The sequence below is a fragment of the Sturnira hondurensis genome, unplaced genomic scaffold (genome assembly GCF_014824575.4).
Source record: "Sturnira hondurensis isolate 20B ecotype Veracruz unplaced genomic scaffold, ASM1482457v3 Scaffold0014953, whole genome shotgun sequence".
Lineage (NCBI taxonomy): Eukaryota > Metazoa > Chordata > Mammalia > Chiroptera > Phyllostomidae > Sturnira > Sturnira hondurensis.
Genome location: NW_028087584.1, coordinates 930,664 through 952,812, shown reverse-complemented (window position 1 = coordinate 952,812; position 22,149 = coordinate 930,664). Strand labels below are relative to the sequence as shown.

Genomic DNA, 22,149 nt, shown 5'->3' with positions numbered 1-22,149 from the left:
GTTTGTTGAAAGCTGTTCACTCAGTGAAATAGCTTAAAGTCTTTATCTTAGGGAAGGGCATGGAAAGAGTTGTTTGCTGACAGAATAACTTGTAATGTGGAAACATGAGTGAGAAAGTTCAGATTGTTGACCTTCAGGCCTCCTCTTTCAGGAGCATCTCCATGTCTTGCTTATATATCCTACTTTGGATCTAGATCATAGTAGAATGGATTCCCAGGCAAACTGATAATTATTTTTAAAATACCATTTTTATCCCCATAACCATTAACTTATCCCCTTTTTTCTTGCTTTCCAAGTACCCAAACTATCTTAGAGTCTTTTTGAAGATTTCCAATTTTTGTAACTAGCACTGGAGACTTTGCCAGTTTAAAAAAGTAATTAATATAATTGGGCCCTCATTAACTTGTTTCTTAAGGAGATTATAATCATATTTCCTTATTGAAAGAGTGACAGACTTCACTGTTCCCTTGCCTTTTTTATTCCCAGAAAACCACTTCTTTTGTACTTCACCAATTCCTCATCCCACCACATAGGCCCACAGCTGACAGCAAGAGAATTCTAGGCAGGCTAGTGTTTACTTAATGAGTAATTGAACTGTCTTTATTCAGTGAGTCACTCTCTTGTGAAACTACCTGGGTTTGGAGAAGTAATTGGCTTTTGTAGTGTTCCTGATGGGAGGGTGGGGGTGTGGTGTGAAGAGGTCAGGGGCTTAGGATATGCAATTGGTTTTTTAAAAAAATGTTGAGATCCTTTTGTAAACACAAAACATGTTACATTAAGTATTTGTCCTGACAGTCATTACGTACAAATTGTAATAAAACGATTTACTATGTAAGGTGAAAAAGTAAAATTTCTATGTTGTCTATTTCACCATTGCCTGACAGTTTTCATATTTAAGACAGTGGAAGAAAAAATTGGGGAATTTTTTCAAAATTCCTCCAAAGAAAAATACTTGGGAGGGCTATTGGCAAAAAGTATGAAAAACTTGGGAGGGAAGTAAGCAAAGAAATGAGTTGACAACTGTTCTGGAAAATAAATTTCATCATACAGATACCACAGGACTAATTAAATTAAAATTAGTGACCTCTGGATTTCCAGATCTGGCCCAAACTAACCTGCATGGAACAGAGGTTTAACTTTTAGATGGTCAATATATTGTACCATTGTAGGAGAATTCAGGAATGTTCTGTTGGGAGATCTATACAAAAGAGGTGCCACAGGAATGAACATTTGCATTCAATAGTAGCAAGACATAATGGACTCTGAAACAGATATCTGAAACACATTTAACTGTGTTTCCGAAACTAGAATAAACCACACTAAGTGACTGTACCTTGATCCACTTGTAATTTGCTACTGATAGGTAATTGAGTTTGAAAGCACTGACATTTATTTACTGTAATATGAAGCAAGTGCATTTATTTTATAAGACTACTGAACTGGAACCAAACAGAAATAGCATGGCATATCCTGAACAAAACTGTCATTTCATTTCATTTGAACCTTGGAACTTAAGAAATAGTAGCTAACATCTATTGAGAGAACACATGTCAGCACTGCTGTGCTAAGCACTCTGCACACATTTGTGCATTGAATTCTCACTTTCTACTTAGTGACAAATTTGCCTAGAGTTTGCAGTCAAAATGAAAATGTGCCCCTCGCTGGTGTAGCTCAGTTAATTGAGCACGGCCCTGCAAAGCAAAAGATCGCAGTTCGATTCCCAGTCAGGGCACATGCCTGGGTTGCAGGCCTGTTCCCTGCAGGCCAGTTACCAGCAGGGGACGCACAAAAGGCAACCATACATTGATGTTTCTCTCCCTCTCTCCTTCCCCTCTAAAGATAAATAAATAAATTTTTTTTAAAAAATGTGCTAAATTCTGAAAGTATGAGCTAGGTTTTAGGAATTAAAATTACAACTCTGGAACTAATTATTAGCTTAACAAATAAGAGTTCTTATATCCCTAAAACCAAATTTGCCATAAAATTCTCTTAGTAAGATTTGGGCAACTCAACAGAACAGTAGTATAAAAATTTAATTATAGCTAGATCTACTTATTTCATGAACAGATAATGAAATTAAGATATTGAAGGCACGCTTTAATTTAAAAACAAACAAACAAAAACACTATTTTCCAAAGGTAAAAGGCATTACACATGTCCCTCTGGAAGAACTGGGGTTCTGAACCCAGCTTTCTTGGAGTTTCCCATCTCTTAGTAATGACTAATTAAACAAGGTCAAGAGAAGATTCTACACTTATATTTCAGTAGAACCTTAGACCTTTAATAGAACATTACAACTTAGTAATGTTCATAAAGACCATCTAGGAAGAGAAACTTGTTTTTCTCTGAAAATTCTGAGTGCAAGTGTCCTCTAGACAAAATAGTCTTTGGAATGGCAATTGTATTATCATTGATATGTTACAAAACCAAGTTTACAATACCTAATTTTTATTTAGAAGGTTTAGTTACCCTTGAATCAAATTTAGTAAATTTTACAGATTTCAATTAATATTTGTTGAGTTCCTACTATGGACACAGTACTGTGTTAGGCACTCTGTATGCTGTCTGCAAGTATAACAAGGATCCCTGTCTGCAATGAACTTTGATTTACAGACATTTTTGAGTAAAAGGTATTTAAATATATTTACTTAAGAAATATTAATGACTGCAAACATTGAACTAGGGACTGCACCAAACTCTGGGAATTATTAATAAACAAGACAAGATCCCTGTCCTCATGGAGCTTTCATTCTAGTGGAGATGAACAAGTAAAAACCAATACAGCTTGATAAATCTTATTATATTGGTCAATATAAGATCCTTATCTGAGCACAGAGAAGAGGCACTTAATCTGGTCTTAGAAAGTCAAGCAAGGTATTCCTGGAAGAAGTGATATCTAAGGTGAGACATGATGAATGAGTCATTTCCATAAAGAACAGGGAGAACATTCCAGAAAGAAAACAGAATGTACAAGGTCTGGAGCCAAGGGAGAACATTGTATATTGAGGAGTTACAGGTTCATGTGCCTGGGATGGGGAATAAAATGAGCCTTGAGCCAAGAAACAACACTGCGCTTCTCGGAGAGCTCAAGGTATTGCAGCAAGGCTGGTCTCTGGAAAAGAAGGGGTATATGGTGAAAGGTGAACTGGGAGAGGACAGTCAGATTGTGGTTTCTGTCTCCCCACTTGCCATCAATGAAAAAACAGCCAAAAGATGCAGAAAGGCAGAAGTGTTACACTTCACTTTCATGTTTCATATACCTGGTGAAATTCAATTTTCATACAGCACGCTAGCTGCAGAGGAATCAGAGAAACATGGAGCTAAGTGGCAGCACAGGAAGGTACCCTGGGAGGAGAGTAACTCGATCCACAGTACCTTTTCTTTATTGGGGAAATGCCATAGTCAAAACAGTATTTTAGGTAGATCCATCTAGTGTAATACACAAACTAGAGGGGGGTAAGGTAGATGTTGTGGTTATAGGTTTAGCAAATTATTCACATCTTAAATAATAAGAAGTGAATGTTTAAGAGACTTTTTTAAGATCACCTGTGTCACAATCAGTGAAATCAGCAATAAAATCCATTCCCTATCTTTTTTGCTACATACTATTTAGAGATGTTGCCTCTTAGAAAATAAACTCTATCATAGACTCTAATGACTTACTCATTGACCATTGCTGACTTCAAGTTAGAACTTCAGGATAGTTAATCTCACTGTTGCATTGCAACAGCATTATTATACCATCAAGATTATAAATCTTCTATTTGTGTAGAAAGCAATGATAACAAAGACTTATGAACTAATGGCTTTGAAAATTTTATGACTTAGGTTAGAAAAGTATTTTCAGGATATTTATTTTCATGTAAATGATAAATCAAGCTACCACAATTCTAAATAAGTGTATCTTAAGGAAGTCATCTATTCTTAAGATTTTAAAAAGTCAGGAAGTTTCTTCCCAGTTCTTGCAAGTTATCTTTTCATTTTCCTCTCCCCTTGGTGCAGAGTCTCTTCTTCATGCCTCAAAACCTCAGATTTAAAATATGGAAATCCAAGAGGGTGGGCAGTCAGCACAGGGGGGAAAGCCTGCTCAGGTCAATTGGTGTTGCGAAAATAAGGATCATGGTAGGATTACTTCAGAGATGATGAGTGAGTGAGTATTGAAGCATATCTCCTAAAGAACTGAATTACAAAGCAGAAAACTAGTTAATAAGGACCTTGGAGGTATGTTAGCAACTCCAGACCTTGGAGGCATGTGCCAGTGAGATACTAAGAACAGAGTACTTTTTCAATGATTGGATTTCTCCCAGCCTCTTGGGTGGGTAAACCTAGAAGAGAGAGAGTTAAGGAATTAGCAGCTTCCTAAATGCCAATTCTTAGGCCAATTGAATCAAAATCATCTAGTAAGCCTTTAAAAGCTAGACTTTTAAGGGTTATTTTTTTAAAGATTTTATTTATTTGTCTTTTAGAGAGGAAGGGAAGGAGAGAAGGAGAGAAACATCAATGTATGGTTGCCTCTCGTGAGTCCCCTGCTGGGAACTGGCCCGCAACCCAGGCATGTGGCCTGACTGGGAATCGAACCATGATCGAGTGGTTCTCAGGCCCACGCTCAATCCACTGAGCTACACCAGCCAGGCCTTAAGGGTTATTTTAGAGAATTTGAAATCTAGAGTCCCGAAATCTATAGTCGAATGGGTTTAATATAGAGCCAGAATAAGATAGATACATTTTTTTATTTGTTTCAAGTCTCTTTTTTGACTTTACTTCCTTGGAAACATTTACCCAAAGACACCTTAAATAATTGAATTTTATAGTTCTTCCTTTAGAAGTGCTCAGGTTATTAGTTTTGAAATACAAATACAGGCCTACACATATACAGAAATGAACACTAAAGAGGCTTAAGGATATTACCAGAAATACATATATTCTCACAAGTTCATGCATAAAACTATATATGTGTATATATATGAATAATAAACAATGTTTTATATTGGTGTGAAAAACTGTAACATTCATCATAATAGTGCTTTTTGTACTTTTGTTGAAGTCCAATAAAATTGGACTCCAACAAATATAATAGGAATTTTAGTTTCCTGCTATAGATTTGGTCAGTACTAAAGCTTAGTGAAGGAATAGCTTTTATTTTCCAAGGTGATAATAAGTTCTCATATCTTATACTTTCTAGCAATGATGAATCTTTATGCAATATTTCTGTATAGTTATTTGTAATCAAGTTTGACATAGTGTCAATAAACTATCTCTCTTAATAAACACAACTCCAATTTTTAATTTATAAATTCATTCATGTATCTTTCCTCCTATAGAAATCAACCTCTGTTGATACATATCGTAGAGAGGTACACAGAACTTTTAAGATAACACATCCACATTTACAACAGCTATGTGCAAAAATGGTTAATTCATTCTTTCTCTCTTTCCAGTACTCTCTTGACTTTCTCACATTCTCTCCTTCTGTTCCTCTCTTCTCCCTACCTTTTCCCTCTGTTCCCCGAACACTAACACTTTTCTCCTCCCTCCTTCTTGCCTATTTCCTTGTGCATAAAACACAATACAAGTGTTTAGTAATTATTAACCATCAATAACAATGGCACTAACTCTCCAGTGATTTACTGTTAAAGACATGCTTTATTGAATGGCATTACCTCTAAAGTTCATGTTGCCCTAACCCAAGCTTTTCACCCTCCTCTCTTACCACAAGCAGCTATATTGTCAGGGTTATTCTAAAGAGTGATAAGGCAGTCATAAAACAAGGTTTACGGTATTTTCATATCTACAAGTCACAGAAAGCTCAAATGTACTTAGAAAATATTACAAAATCACATAGGACCATTACATGCAACACAACCCTTTCTTTAAAGTTCTCTTTTTTTCAATATAACACCCTATATTATCCATCTGTTGTATGTTAATGTCAGAGTTAATGAGCTTTATATTAGCAGTTTCTCTTTAACATTCCTGATTTGTCTGACTCAGTCGAATAATACTAGGGTGATAGAGCTAGGTGCATTTAAAAGAGTAAGATGATAAACACTTGTGCAAAAAGTGCATATATTACATGGGTATATTATACACTTCTTAGTAATAAAATGAGCTAATCTTTATTGCATACTTATTATAACATTACTTTGACCCTCTCTGGTACTCTTTATCTCAGTATTTTCAAGTGCTTTACAATCTCAAATAGACCTAATGTATTTTATGTACAGAATCCTTTGAAGTTGATATTTGCCTTTCTAACCAGCATGTTGTAAAGGAAATTAGCCAAAGAACAAGTCTCTGAGGAGTCGTGATTATAGGTTAACATGCAGATTCCTAGGCTCTGCCCCAATTTTTCTGAGTAAGAATAGATAGAGCATTTTTTAAACAAACTCCCCAGGTGCTTGTGAAATAATTGGTCCAGGAACCACACTTTGAGAACCAATGATTTAAATAGTTGATTTTATATGTAGATAAATTGTGCTGAGAAAATTATTAAAAATTGAAATAGCAGTATAGGATGGCTTCAGAGAAAGGTTTTTCAGGGTCTCCTTCAACAAGGAAATTAATTGATCATGACTTTTATGTTTATATTTTATTTATTTTAAGGTATGTTTTTTATTGAGGTATAATTAATATAACATTATCATCAGGTGCACAACACAGCAATTTAATATTTGTATACACTGCAAAATGATCACCACAATAAGATTTAGTTTAAAAAAATCTCAGTAGTTAATTTTTATGTAAGAAATAAATTTACATTCAGTTCCATTTAATGATTTCCTCCAAGATTCAAAAGATTTTAAGTATTTATTTTTAGAGAAAGGGGAAGGGAGGGAGAAAGAGAGGAAGAGAAACATCAATGTGCCAGACAAATGTTGATCAGTGGCCTCTTGCATGGACCCAACAGGGGTGCTGGCCCTTAGCCCAGACATGTGCCCTGACCATCAATTAGAACACAGACCTTTTGGTTTACTAGACAACACCAAACCCACTAAGCCACACCAAGCAGGGCCAGCAATTTTTATGACTAGCTGCAAGGGAATTCAAGAGAAGTTGCAGTGTAAAGGAAGAGAAAAAAACAATTGTCTCTCTGTGTGCAAGGCTTTGCCTAGCAACTCCTGATTTTAGCTTTCTTTTTAAACTAATGAGAGCACCAAGTGGTATAATTTTATTTTAGATTATAATTTTCAGGGAAGGAAAAATCTGCTGTGAAGACTGAAAACCAACACTCTTAAGATAAATATATTACCAGATTTGAATCAGCAAAGATAAATGTTTAACAGGGTACACAAAATGAAGTGTTTTATGTTAAATCAAATAGAAAAAGCCAAACACTAATAAAGAAATCTACAAATGTACAACAAACTAGGTGATCAGAACAAGTGCTCACATTAGCAGCAGGATATTGGGCTTACTAATGCATTTGATTTTAAAATAATAGACTTATTCACAATCTCTACAATCTACCTCCACCATTTTGTTTCATTTCAATCTCAGTAGCTTCCTATTAATTACAATCTCTGAACTACTTGTTAAATTGTCTAAATTTGCACACTTTATTTCATACATGGTTTCAGTCCAGAAAGGAGGCCAAAAACACTGCCTCAGAATACTAAATCTTTTCAGACACAGGAATTTTTTATTTTAATGCTTTTTAAAAATAATCTGTCTCACTAGTGTCTATTCTAAATAGAAAACATTCATATGACAACATTCCTCTTTTCTTTGTATGTCTATAATTAAAGTATACTTTAATTGTTTAGTAGTTTATGACCTATATCAAAATGGTTAATTAAATCTTTAGATGTTATTTGCTATTCTCCAGAATTATGGCTTATCTTCCAAAGTAGATTTAGAATGGCTGGGAGTCAAGGACTATTTCTGATAAATACCAAACTTCTTTTACAATGCCTAGGATGCTTGTTGCCACAGAAAGTTCATTAAATGGAAGAAATGATTACACAACTCATGTCGAAGGGAGGTGACAGGACAGGCAGAATAGTTGGGGAGAGGATGCAGGAATGAGGTGCTGGGAGGGTAGGTGAGAGAACTCTGGGAAGGAGTTGCCTGGTACTCATGGCCACCCACTAAATGTATTTAGGTACTGCAGGGGTGGTGAATGTAAGTAGCATTCTTTCAGTTTCTTTTATTGAGAGGTTTATTCAGTTTTGGAGATTTTCTTTTAAAAGTGAATTTTTTAACTATTTTAAAAAATATTTTATTGATTATGCTATCACATTTTTCTCTCCCATTTTTCCTGTCTGTTGTGTACACCCCCACCAGCATCCCCCAACTTTAGTTCATGTCCATGGGTCATACATACAAGTTCTTTGGCTTCTCCATTTCCCATATTATTCTTAACCTCCCCCTGTGTATTTTGTACCTACCATTTATGCTTCTTATTCCCTGTACCATTTCCCCCATTCTCCACACACCCTCTCCCTGCTGCTAACCCTGCATGTGATCTCTGTTTCTGTGAATCTGTGCCTGTTCTGGTTGTTTGCTTACTTCATTTTTGTTTTTGCTTTCTTACAGTTGGTTGTTGATATTTGTTGTCATTTTATTGTTCATATTTTTTATAATCTTCTTTTTCTTCAATAAGTCCCTTTAACAACTCATATAATAAGGGCTTGGTGATGATGAACTCCTCTAACTTGACCTTACCTGGGAAGCACTTTATCTGTCCTTCCATTCTAAATGATAGCTTTGCTGGATAGAGTAATCTTGCATGTAGGTTCTTGCCTTTCATGACTTGGAATACTTCTTTCCAGCCCCTTCTGGCCTGCAAGGTTTCCTTTTGGGAAATCAGCTGATAGTCTAATGGTAACTCCTTTGTAGGTAACTCTCTGCTTTTCTTTTGCTGCTTTTAAGATTCTCTCTCCTTATCTTTCATCTTGGGTGACTTAATTATGATGTGCCTTGGTGTGTTCCTCCTTGGGTCCAACTTCTTTGGGATTGTCTGAGCTTCCTGGACTTCCTGGAAGTCTATCTCCTTTGCCGTATTAGGGACTTCTCCTTCATTATGTTTTCAAATAAGTTTTCAATTTCTTGCTCTTCCTTTTGTCCTTCTGGCAGCCCTATGATTCAGATGTTGGAACTTTTAAAGTTGTCCTGTAGGTTCCTAAGCCTCTCCTGATTTTTTTGTTTTCTTGTTTCTTCATTCTGTTCTGGTTGAATGTTTATTTCTTACTTCTTGTTCAAACTGTTGATTTGAGTCCTGGTGTCCTTTCCTTCACTGTTGGTTCTCTGTATATTTTCCTTTATTTCACTTTTAATAGCCTTCACTTTTTCCTCTATTTTGTAACCATATTCAACCATTTCTGTGAGCATCCTGATTACTAGTCTTTTGAACTCTGTATCTGGTAGGGTGGCTATTGCTTTATACTTAGTTGTATTTTTTTGGAGCTTTGATCTGTTCTTTCATTTGGGCCAATTTTTTTTGTCTTGGCACACCTGTTATATAGTAAGGAGTGGAGCATTAGCTATTCAGCAGGGTGGGGCAACTCACACCACTGCATTGTGGTGCCGTATGTGAGGAAGGGGCCCTCGAGGGAACAATGCTGCTTGTTATGGTCTGGGCCGGCTTTCAGTCGCTTCCTGTGCTACCCACAAGGAAATTGGGACCTTCTGGTGCTGATAATTCCCAGGTGAGTGGGTTTGTGTACATTCTACAAACCTGTGGGTCTCTCCAAGAATTCTCCTGTGAGGCTTGGAATTTCTCATGCAGCTGCAACCCCCACAGGAATTTCCAGTCAGAGGTTTTTAAGGCTTTTATTACCCCACACTGGACCCCTGGGTTGCAGTCTGTCTGGCTCCCTCGTTGTTCCAGTTTATCTGTGTGCAAATGTGGGACTGCCTGCTCCATCAGCTACCACCCTGGTCCTCTCGCCACTGCCTTGCCTCAAGTACTGTCCACCTGGGCTGCCCCTCTCCACCCCTCCTACTGGTTTGGATAAATATTTTTTCATTACCTCCTTAGTTGTCAGACTTCCATACAGTTTTATTGTCTGGCTGTTCTGGTTATTTTTTGTTTTTAAATTTGTTGTTGTTCTTTTGATTGTGCAAGGAAGCAAAGTATATATACCTATGCCTCCATCTTGGCTGGAATTCTAAGAGTTAATTTAAATTGTAAGGAAGTGTGCTTGAGCACATTAATAGCATTTAAAATTGTATAATGGTCTATGGATAATATGTACACATATATACATATTCATAAATACACACAGGCTTTATTATATTTCCCAGTTATTACTTACTAATTATTAATGGTATTTTAAAAATTAAACAAAGATTTATTTCTTAATTTCAGCATTTTTTTGAGCAATTGAAGTGGATTCAAAATAATTGAGATATAGTTCAAAATTCAGCTGTGGTTAAAAACAATAGTGTTATATGATTACTTGTGAAGGAAAAAGCACCTTTCGAATTCAGATTTGACATACTAACAGTTCCTCTCTTACCTTCTATTTTTGATAATAGGACATTTCCAAGTTTGCAGAGAAAGACAATGTAGTTCTTGGAGAAGGTGGACTGACGCTGAGTGGAGGGCAGCGAGCGAGAATTTGTTTAGCAAGGTGAATATCTGATTATTGATCCAGTGAGCATTTGCCGTAAATATCATGCATTAAAAATTATAGATATATCTCTTTCTTTATACTGCTTTGGAATTGAAAAGTACTTGGGGCCTGAAGACTAGCTGCTTAAGAACAACCTTTAAAGACCATAGATCATGTTATAAATAATATTTATATCTGTTTAAATGATAGCTTTTTCAAAATGCATGCCCTTATTTTGGTGTTTATATATTTGATTACCCTATGGCAAGGGCGTCAAACTCATTTTCACCAGGGGCCACATCAGCCTTGTGGTTGCCTTCACAGGGCCGAATGTAATTTTAGTGCTGTATAAATGTAACTACTCCTTAACTAGGGACAAGGAGCTCTACATTCAGCTCTTAGAAGGCAACAGTGAGGCTGATATACCCCTTGTGAAAATGAGTTTGATACCCCTGCCCTATGTATGTTTTTACTACAAAGGAAAACTCTGGTATTCTGCATAGCACAGGAAAGATGTGATATAAATTTTTGTGAAGTCCATCACCCAGTCCCCCACTCACTCCCACTCTCCCCCACCTCACAATGAACAAACACATCTGCTCTAGGCTTCTGTTTACACTTCTTAGTTTAGATGAATACATATTTTCAAAATTTTCAACATAATCAACAATTCTCACAACAAGAGTAGCAAGGCAAATTATATCACTTGGCTTAAAGTCAATAATCTGTAAAGACAAAAATTAAGACAAACACATTGAATACTGCAGTGTGAGATTCCATTGGTAGAGACATCCTTGGTCTAAGCATTTTGAGCTGTCAAGGAGAGAAGTACATACAGTTAATTTCTATTAAGAAAATTTTGTGGTTAAACTGTCATGTTCAGTTTAAAAACTTACTGGTGATATGGATGTTAAATGTTCCTCCAGTTATATTAGAACAAAGTCTTCTTACTGTCTTGTCAATATTATTAATAAGAAATCAAATTGACTTAGTCATATTTTGGCCCCTGTTCCTTACTTTTTTTCCTGCTTTTAAAAGTTGGAACAGAAAGGTAGCTTCACTGAGCAACTGTGGTTGCCTAATAATATTCTAGGTTGGGTGTGTGTGTGTGTTATTTTACTTAGTCCCCACATTACCCTGCAAAGATAGGATTGTTCTCCCACTTTATGGAAGAAATCATGAGATTATTAAAGCTGTTAGATATTAACTTGCCAAAACTCTTATTGGGGAAGGTAAAGTTACAATTTGAATTAGATCCTCTCAACTCTACATTAAATTGTGCTTTTATCTTGGGATTACAATTTAAAGAAATAAATCAACAGATATGGATAATTCACAGGAAGAGATAATGGCATCTAAATAAATGTAAGTTGTTAGTTAACCTGTAAGCCAAAATAAGACTTATCTTAAATATTCTATTTCATACTTAGGTAAGATATGCTATATGGCTTCTAGTCATTCAACATACATTTGAGCTTATATTTACTAGTTTAAGATTTGGTTCTATTGTAAGGTGCATGATGTCTGAGGTACTACTGAAAGTAATTATTTTTATTCTGATTGAAATGTACTATGTGTTGTCCAGTTTTAGATAATGTAGATATTATTTCTAATCTGTTAAGAAAGTGTGGTCATAGATGTTAGGAAAAGAGAGAGGTATATATACTTTGAGGGTATATTTTGATAAAGGTCTTTTATGTAGCTCTTACAGCTTGTCTTCAAAAATAATTCACACTGCAAAGGTTTTTCTTTTATATTTTACTTTGACTTTTTGCTTTTTCTGTAATTTTTCTTAGAAACCTCCTGATTGAACATATTATTTTTTTTTACTGAGAGTACCAAGAATATACATAAACACTGAATTCTTTGTGTTTGGGATGGGAGTAGGGTTACTTACCACCGCACCTGAAAAATTTAAATGTTATGAAGAAATTATCTTATTTCCATTAACATGGGACTATATCTTCATCTTATTACTGTTCTAAGATCTACTTAATGAAGAATTTGCTTGCTCACAAAATTTTATTTTTTAACTTAAAAGGTGAAATAATATGGGTATACATTTTTACTGTGAATTATTCATTCTTACCTTGTTTGGAATTTTTATAAATATGGTACAGAGCATGAGCAAAAATCACATCAGTCATACAGCCACAGTAGCACTATTATCAATTTGTTGGTAGCCATCTACAATAAAAAACATTAAACAGAAATAATTTCATATAAGTGCTACATTTTAGTTACTGTCTGACATTTGACAGGATTGAAGTAGTCTATTTTATTCTATTTTTTCCCACCAAAATGCAAAGTCTTTGAGGGCAGGCACTCTGTAATTTTTATCATTGTATTCCTGGCATATAGCACTGTGCTTTGCTCTAATTAGATATTGTGGTTAGAAGGTGTTCTTTTTTCTATTTAAAGTAATGTTTTAAATTATGTGGCCACATGTGACTCAGTTTGTAACTTTTGCTAGTTCATATCACTTACTTTTAGCAAAACCATGTTAGCAATTCTTAGAGTGTTGTGAAAAAGCCATAAAAATCATATGTACCTTATTTTATTACTCTCCATTTAAAATCTACAGTAAATGACATGGGAAGTACTGAGGAAGTTTAACTTACTTTTCATTTTCTTTTTAGAGCAGTATACAAAGATGCTGATTTGTACCTATTAGACTCTCCTTTTGGATACCTAGATGTTTTAACAGAAAAACAAATATTTGAAAGGTATGTTCTTTGAGTAACACAATGCTCATGCTAAAAGACAAAGAATTACTGTACTATCATAGACTGTGTATTTATTCCAGGAGAAATATGTCCACCATTGTGACTCAGTAAGAAGGAATTTAAAATTGCACTTAAATCTGATTTTCCCTTCACAGTCAAGTTGCAATATCACTTCCATGTAAACTTCTGACTGCCTCCTGCTAAACCAATTTCTTCCATTGTTAGTGCTTTTAAGATTCACTATTTATGTAGTTTTTATAGCATTATTATCTTGTGACATTATTTTACTCGGTTATTATATTAGAGTTTTCAATTGCTTTTTTGTGTTAGTATTTTATCCTATCCCCTCCTTAGATAGTAAACTTCTTAAGGAATTAAATAAGCTGATTTTTAAAAATCCTCACCGAGGGTTTGTTTATTGATTGTAGAGAGAGCGTGTGCGTGTGTGTGTGGAGAGAGGCGGTGGGGAAAGAGAAACATCAATGTGAGAGAGAAAAACAATCAGTCAGTTGCTTCTTGAACCTGAACCCACAAGTTAGGTACATGGTCTGACCAGGAGCTGAACCTGCAACCTTTTGATGAGTGTTGCTCCAACCAACTGAGCCTCCTGGCCAGGGCAACAATCTGCATGTTTTAATGTTTAATGTAAATGAATGCTCAGACTATTCATCTATAGAAAAGCCTCTTTCAGAACCTTGTCCTCAGTCACACAGAGCTAAGGATATACATTTCACTGGAGCTCTTAACAGGACTCAAAGGATGTGAAGTTCCAAAGAGAAACAGTTTTATGACTTGATTTCAAAGTTTCGAAATTATTTCAATGATTTATAAAGTAGTTTATTATGAGAATTGCCATGATACTCTTCTAGAAATAAAGATTTTAAGCAAAACGAATGTAGATTTATGTATGTATAAAATGGCATTATTCCAGGAAGCACCTTTCCAAGAATTTAGTTAAATTTAATATATAAGATACTATTTTATAATCCTGTGACTGTGATAAGTAACTTCTTACCAATATAAACTTTGCTAGCTTTGCTAGTATATTAGAGTACACTCTAGAATTATGCCTCTGTCTATACAATGTATAATGTTTTAATACCTAAAAGAAATTGGTCTTTCTTAAGTGGTTCTATTCTGGTTCTAGAGGGAAAATTTTTAGAGGAGGGTCAATTTATCCAATTCTTAGGTTTGCTGTTTGTAGGGGAGCTTTGCCAACAGAGCCCCCCTCCTGCTATTGATGAGAATAAATCTGCCAAGACATGACCTGCTTGGGGAGGAAAGGTGGCTGTTCTCTCAAAGGAGAAGCACAAATTGATCAGCTCCAGCTTGAGGTCCACCAGCAGGTCAATGACATCAAACGCCTAACTAAACAAAAAGTGTCCCAGACCCTCCACAATAATCTACAATGGCTGAACCCCCAAAACTGGTTTGATAGACTGAATTTATGAGTTTGGGTCATGGAAGACCTTGGGTGCCTCCTTGTCTTAATTTTTATTTGTGTTTTACAATGTATATGGAGGTTATTTTCTCGTGATTGCACTCGGAAACAGCAAATAGTAGGTTTCACAGGCTTAAAAACTACAATAGCATTCACAAACAAAAAAGGGGGAGATGTTGGAAACACCCTGCCTGGTTTCAGATGCTGTAACCCCCTCTCCCCCACCTATGTCTAAGGCTGAGTGAGAAACCTAGGGACCATAAGCCACTAAGGAGACAAAGCTTATCTCCCTGGTGCCTCCTCTGCCCATATTACTTCACCTTGCCTGGCCCCCAGAACATGATTGGTTAGCCAATGACAGGTAAGATTCCTCAAGGGAGGGATGAACTAAGACAGGCATGGTCACAGAGAGCCCTCAGAGAAGGACTTGGGAGGCTATAACAAAAGGGTGTGATGGACCCTCACTCCTCGGCTTTGACATAGCCTGAGTCCTCATTCTGTCTACAAGAAGTCTCCTAATCTCTTGGCTGCCTTACTTTCCCTGCCTGACTTAAGCCTGAAACAAATGACAGAGGGAGGTGCAACCCTGTGCTAGAAAGGGCAGGTTCCCTGGGGTGATCAGGCCTAAGAAAGAATACATAAAATCCTGAGAAACCTGCTCTACTAAAAATGCTCTCAATTTTCAGATAAGGGTCCGAGAAGGATATGAGTTTGTTTCCCAAAGTTTTGTAGCCCTTTAGCTAACAGACCCTGACTCAGAGTAAGCTCTCATAGTTCTTTGTATGTCAGCTATTGTTTGATCCGCACTGCCTGACAATGATTAATGAGATTTACCTGTATTCCTGTGCCAATTGAACCCAATAAAAGCCCATTAAGGAAAAGCCTCCTGGTCCTTCTTCTTTGAGAATTCAGCTACCTTTCCTCCCCAAGCAGATCATGTCTTGCTAGACTTATTCTCATCTACAGCAGACAGGAGGCTCTGTGGGCAAAGCTCCCCCACAGTTGTTGTTGATTTAACAAATCAGATTAGTCTTATTATAAGCTTTTGAAAAATAAATTGGTGATCAACTTAAAATTAAAAGGGAATTTAATAGAAAATTTAAAGAACAAGAAAGTTTGTACATTTTAGAAGCTACATAAAAGTATAGTCCTCTACACCCTACCCCGCCCCAAGGAATCTTTTGTTTTTGAAGTATATTTTATTGATTATGCTATTACAGTTTTTCCAATATTCCCTCCTTTTATCCCCCCTCCATCCTGCATACTCCAACCCTCCAGCATTCCCCCACCCCTTAGTTCATGCCCATGAGTTGTACATATAAGTTCTTTGGATTCTCTGTTTCCTATACCATTCTTAACCTCTCCCCATCTATTTTATGCCTACCATTTATGCTTCTTATTCCTTGTACATCCCCCCCATTCTTCCCCTCCCCTTCCCCACTGAAAACCCTTCATGTGCTGTCCATTTCTCTGATTCTGTTCTAGTTTTTGCTTAGTTTTTGTTTCTATAGTTTGTTTGTTTTTTTAGGTTCAGTTGTTGATAGTTGTTTGTTGTTGTCATTTTACTATTCATAATTTTTATCTTCTTCAATTTCCTAGATAGGTCCCTTTAACATTTCATATGATAAGGACTTGCTGATGATGAACTCCTTTAACTTGACCTTATCTGGGAAACACTTCATCTGCCCTTCCATTCTAAATGATAGTTTTTCTGGATAGAGTAATCTTGGATATACATCCTTACCTTTCACGACTTCAAAGACTTCTTTGCAGCCCCTTCTTGCCTGTAAGGTTTCTTTTGAGAAATCAACTGATAGTCTTATGGGCATTCCTTTGGAGGTAACTCTCTGCTTTTCTCTTGCTGCTTTTAAGATTCTCTCCTTATCTTTAATCTTAGGTGAGTTGATGATCTGCCTTGGTGTATTCCTCTGTGGGTCCAATTTCTTTGGACTCTGGGCTTCCTGGACTACCTAGAAGTTTATTTCATTCACCAGACTGGGGAAGTTTTCCTTCATTATGTTTTCAACTTCTTGCTCTTCCTCTTCTCCTTCTAGCACTCCTATGATTCAGATATTGGAACACTTAAAGTAGTCCCAGAGGTTTGTAAGTGTCTCCTCATTTTTTTGAAATCTTGTGTTTTCATTCTGTTCCAGTTGGATGTTTTTTTCTTCCTTTTGATTTGAGTCCTGGTTTCCTTCCCATCGCTGTTGGTTCCCTGAATATTTTGCTTTATTTCACTTTGGGTAGCCTTCATTTGTTACTTCATTTTGGGACCAAGCTCAGTCAGTTATGTGAGCATCCTAATTACCAGTGTTTTGAATTCTGCATCAGATAGGTTGTCTATCTCCTCATTGCTTAGCAATTTTTCTGGAGTTTTGATCTGCTCTTTCATTTGGGCCATATTTCTTTATCTTGGTGACCTGTACATTGTAAGGGGTGGAGCCTTAGATATTCTTCAGGGCAGGGCAACCCTCTCTGCTGTGTTATGGCTCTGTCTGTTGGCTCTGTCTGTTGGGGAGGGGTCAGAGAGGGAACAATGTGGTTCACTTGCTTGGCTCTAGCCCCACTTTTCAACAAACCCTCGTGTGAGACTGGGAATTTCTCCCACCGTGGCAACCCCCCACCATAGTTTACAGCTAGCTTGAGTCTTTAGTTCCCTGTTCAGCCAGTTCTTCCAAGCTCATGCAGTGTGCTGCCTTGCCACGGGTCCTTTCAGCCAGCCCAGCCTGCACAGTCTGCCACCTTGTGGCAGGTTTTTTCTGCCTGCCCACCTGTCCATCTCCCTCCTACTGGTCTGGGTGAATGTTTCTTTAATTCCTTGGTTGTTGGAGTTCCATGCAGTTTGATTTTCTGGCACTTCTGGTTGTTTATTGTTTTTTTTAGATTGGTTGTTATCCTCCTTTTGGCTGTGCAAGAAAGTGAAGGGTTTCTACCTACACGTGCATCTTGGCTGGAACTCTCCCCCCAGGAATCTTAAAGGGCATCTAACAATTCTCCATTTTGTAGATGAATGAACCAAGACACAGAGGATAACAAGTTTGCTCAAACTCAAACATTTATTAATAGAGATATTTGATTTCATTTGAGGTCTGTTAACACTCAACTTTATAATATGCCATACTATAATAATTCAATAGTACAGTATTTCATGCCATAATAACTCAAGAGGTACCAAATAAATTTGCATTAGATATTCACTTTTATAATTATTTTAAGTATAGTAACATTATATTATAGAGGTTTTCATGAAAATATGATAATAATATGTTAAAATGAAATATTTATAATAATAAAGTGTTTATAAAATTGATATCTTATTTATGTCTCAATTTATGTCTTATTTATTCTTAAAGCTGTGTCTGTAAATTGATGGCTAACAAAACTAGGATTTTGGTCACTTCTAAAATGGAACACTTAAAGAAAGCTGACAAAATATTAATTTTACATGAAGGTAGCAGCTATTTTTATGGGACATTTTCAGAATTACAAAATCTACGGCCTGACTTCCACTCAAAGCTCATGGGATATGATTCTTTTGACCAGTTTAGTGCAGAAAGAAGAAATTCAATCCTAACTGAGACTTTACGGCGTTTCTCATTAGAAGGAGATGCTGCCATTCCCCGGAATGAAACAAAAAAACCGTCTTTTAAGCAGACTGGAGAGTTTGGTGAAAAAAGGAAGAACTCTATTCTCAATCCAATCAGTTCTGCAAAAAAATTTTCGGTAGTACAAAAGACTCCATTACAAGTCAATGGCATCGAAGAAGATTCAGAAGAGCCTTCTGAGAGAAGACTGTCCTTAGTTCCAGATTCTGAGCAGGGAGAGGCTATCCTGCCACGAAGCAATGTGATTAACACTGGTCCCACATTTCAGAAACGAAGGAGGCAATCTGTTCTGAACCTGATGACACACTCCTCAGTGAATCAGTGTCAAATCATTCACCAAAAGACAGCAGCATCTACAGGAAAAATGTCACTGGCTCCTCAGGGGGACTTAGCTGAAATGGATATATATTCAAGACGTTTATCTCAAGGCAGTGGCTTGGAAATAAGTGAAGAAATTAATGAAGAAGATTTAAAGGTATGTATAAGTGATTAGTGGTTCTTTTTTTCGCCACAATACAACTGAGTGGAATACAATATATAGTATGTTACAAAACTCACTCAAATTATGGGTTTAGCATGAGGTTTATCTTAAGACTCTGAAAGTGTAAAGTTCATAATTGCAAGCAACTTCAAAATGTAAAAGAATCAACTATTTCCTCTTGCAATAGACACGTAAAACATACGTCAAAGCAAGGGCTAGTGTTGGGTTTACTGGACCAGTGAAAATCATTATTGTAAATTAGAAAAATCATAAGTTATTAAAAATCATTATAAAACTGCTTATTACCACCTTAAAACCTCTCTGGGAAGAGATGGAGTATAAATAAATATGTGAACAGGTAAGCAGTTATTTAGAACCCAGGGAATATTTCTGTATGTAAAATATATAAGCATCTAGTTTCTCAGTAGGACTACATATTCTGTTTTTTAATTCTGGTTTATATGTCAATCTTACCTGATCTTAGTGTGAGCTATTTTATCTTTTAAATTAGTTTTATACATTGGGTTTCTAGACAGGTTTCTTTTAAAGAAGGTGTGTGAAACTCAACATATACTAGCACCAGCCTTCAGGTAGAAAGTTTTTTACATTAGGTTTTAAAGAATAAAATACTTCTATTTTTAAAATAGGAAGCAATATAAGTGGAGAGGATTTGTTTAATTTTTACTAGAAAAATTATTTGTGTGCGTTGGATGAAATAGCATTGTAATGAATTGATATGTTTAACAGCACAGATCAATTAAGAGTAGTATGACTTCTGGCAATCACATGTCATTTAACATCTCTGGGCTGAGTTTTCCTCCTTTGTAAAATGAAGGAACATGGTATGTTATCTCTAAAATAAATACTTTCACTATTCATATAATTTTCATAAAGGTTTCCTGAAGGATAATTTATTTATGTGGTTTAAATATTAGTCTGAATGAATTTCTCAAACCTGAGTCTTATAAATTTAGTTGTAAAGAGTGATTTCTTTGATTAATACCTAGCTATTATTTATTGTTTGCTTCTACTGCCAGGCAGCATATACTTGGTCCCTGTTACTATCTTAGACTATCCCTATCATTATCCTCAGTTATACATAAGGTAAGTAATGTTTAGAGAAGTTCAACTGCCGAAATTAAAGAAGCATCTAGGAAGTCAATGTGGAATCCAGATTTAAAGCCACATTTATTGTTCTCCAGAAATCTTCATACCTAACTACTGTGCTATGTCCCAATTTCACAGGACTCCTTCTTTGAAGTTTTACTGCTTCTGTGAATTTTGTTGACTTCATGAGAAACAAAATAGCCTTTCCCTTTGGACTACCTAGAATCACTCTTTTTCAAATTTTTGAAATGCATCTACATTTGACAAAAACTTCTAGGGGAATACACTGAGGAATAGAATTCTGTAATTTAAATCATAGTTAGAAAGAGACATAATCCTAGTTCAGGTGTGTCAAACTCATTTTCACCAGGGGCCACATCAACCTCACGGTTGCCTTCAAAGGGCTGAACGTAATTTCAACTCCTTAACTGTTAAGTAGTATACATTTGTACAGTTCTAAAATTATTTCAGTTCTTTGAAAGCAACCATGAAGCTGATGTGGCCCCCAGTGAAAATGAGTTTGACACCCCTGTCCTAGGCTATTTAGGAATTTACAAACATCTTTTGGCCCCAGGTCTATTTGGAGATTTCCACAGCTAGCAAAATTTCAAACTACTTATCCACAGACCCCCCTTAAGAAATAAGTTAAATCAAATAGAGTTCTGAGAAGCTTCACTGTGGTGGTACTGTTCATTTGATGAAAGATGTGACACTGATAAGCATTAAAAATGGTAAGATTGCCCCAAAACAATAGTTACATAATCAGTGATTTGCTTTCAGAATTTTGAAGAATTACGGTGCTTCTCACTGTTTGAAAAGCTGTGTTGCTCCAGTGGACATACTGGCTGAGGAGTGACACCACATGTGTCATTCATAATGGTTTATATTTATATTATAAATAGTAATATTATAAATAGTAATATTTTCTTATTTTCACGCATTCAAAATAAAACCACATAGGCAAAACTACACAGTCTCATAGCAATAACCATGCATGCTTTTTTTCAGGAGTGCTTTTTTGATGACATGGAGAGCATACCAGCAGTGACTACATGGAACACATACCTTAGATATGTTACTGCCCACAAGAGCTTAAGTTTTGTGCTGATTTGGTGTTTAGTTATTTTCCTTGCTGAGGTAAATATTTTCTGCTGTAAAATATTACTTTGGTAATATTTTGGTTTAAAGTCAAAATAATAATAGTTTGGAAGGATATATGCCTATACAAGGGACTCCCCCTAAAACTCAGATTAATTATAAAAATTGTGTAATTATTTTTATATGTTTAAACTTCAGTCACTTTCAAAGTACTCTCCATTTGATGCAATACACATATTGGGGCATTTTTTCCACTGTTTAAAAAATGTTTTGAACTCATTGATTTTGATGCCTTTTAATGGTTGTGCTATTTTTTATTTTACCTCTTCCACATTGGCAAAATGTTTCCCTTTGAGGATTTTTTCGTTTGTTTCTGGAAAAACAAAAAAATCACTCCAGTTGAGATGGGATGAGTAGGGAGGATGGAGCATGAGGGTCATGCCATTTTTTTGTTAAAAACTGCCCAACACTCAGCACAGTGTGGGCAGGTGTGCTCGTAAATTACCCATCAATGAAATTAGCAAATGTATTGAAAGAGTCTTCAAAAAATCCACTGAAGAGGAATGCAACCTCTCACAACAATGCCAGCTGGCACACTGATGCCGATGGGTTCCTGGAACACTCACCTGGGGGTGGGGGGCACCTGTACTATCAGGGGTCTACCCTCCAGAAAATAAATCTGGACAATGTAAACGTATATCCTCATACATGTGTACATGTAAAAATATATATACATAAAAATAAGTATATATGTATACATGTAACTTTACATTATAAAATGTAAAGGTATGTATAGGTTCATATAGCTTTTCTATAAGTATATATACTATATAAAATAGACTTAAACACATTCAAAACCTCAATGTAGAATGCCTTTATATGGATTGAAATGAAACACTGGAAATCATTGTAAATTTATTTGACTCTAGATATTGGATTGCTAAATATGCAACTGATTAATCACCACCTTTAAATGACTTTCTTCAAAAATGAAGTGAACATATATTACTAGCTTAGTAATCATTGTAAACAGCCCTTTTAGAGATGTGAATTACCCAGTTGCTTCTAGAATATTTTTGTCCAAAGCCATCATGGTGTCTTTGCCATGTCCCTGCTGTCCTTCACATCAGCAGGT

The 22,149-nt window shown here is 36.0% G+C and overlaps 1 protein-coding gene across 1 annotated transcript in view; it reads left to right on the top strand.

The window, feature by feature from the left end:
• CFTR (CF transmembrane conductance regulator) overlaps positions 1–22,149 on the top strand; it is a 214,666-nt gene that overhangs the window by 90,535 nt on the left and 101,982 nt on the right. The window contains exons 12-15 of the mRNA XM_037064209.1: positions 10,480–10,574; positions 13,196–13,282; positions 18,077–18,803; positions 20,925–21,053. Of these exons, the coding sequence (XP_036920104.1) occupies positions 10,480–10,574; positions 13,196–13,282; positions 18,077–18,803; positions 20,925–21,053 (1,038 nt within the window). The remainder of the gene's footprint in view (positions 1–10,479; positions 10,575–13,195; positions 13,283–18,076; positions 18,804–20,924; positions 21,054–22,149) is intronic.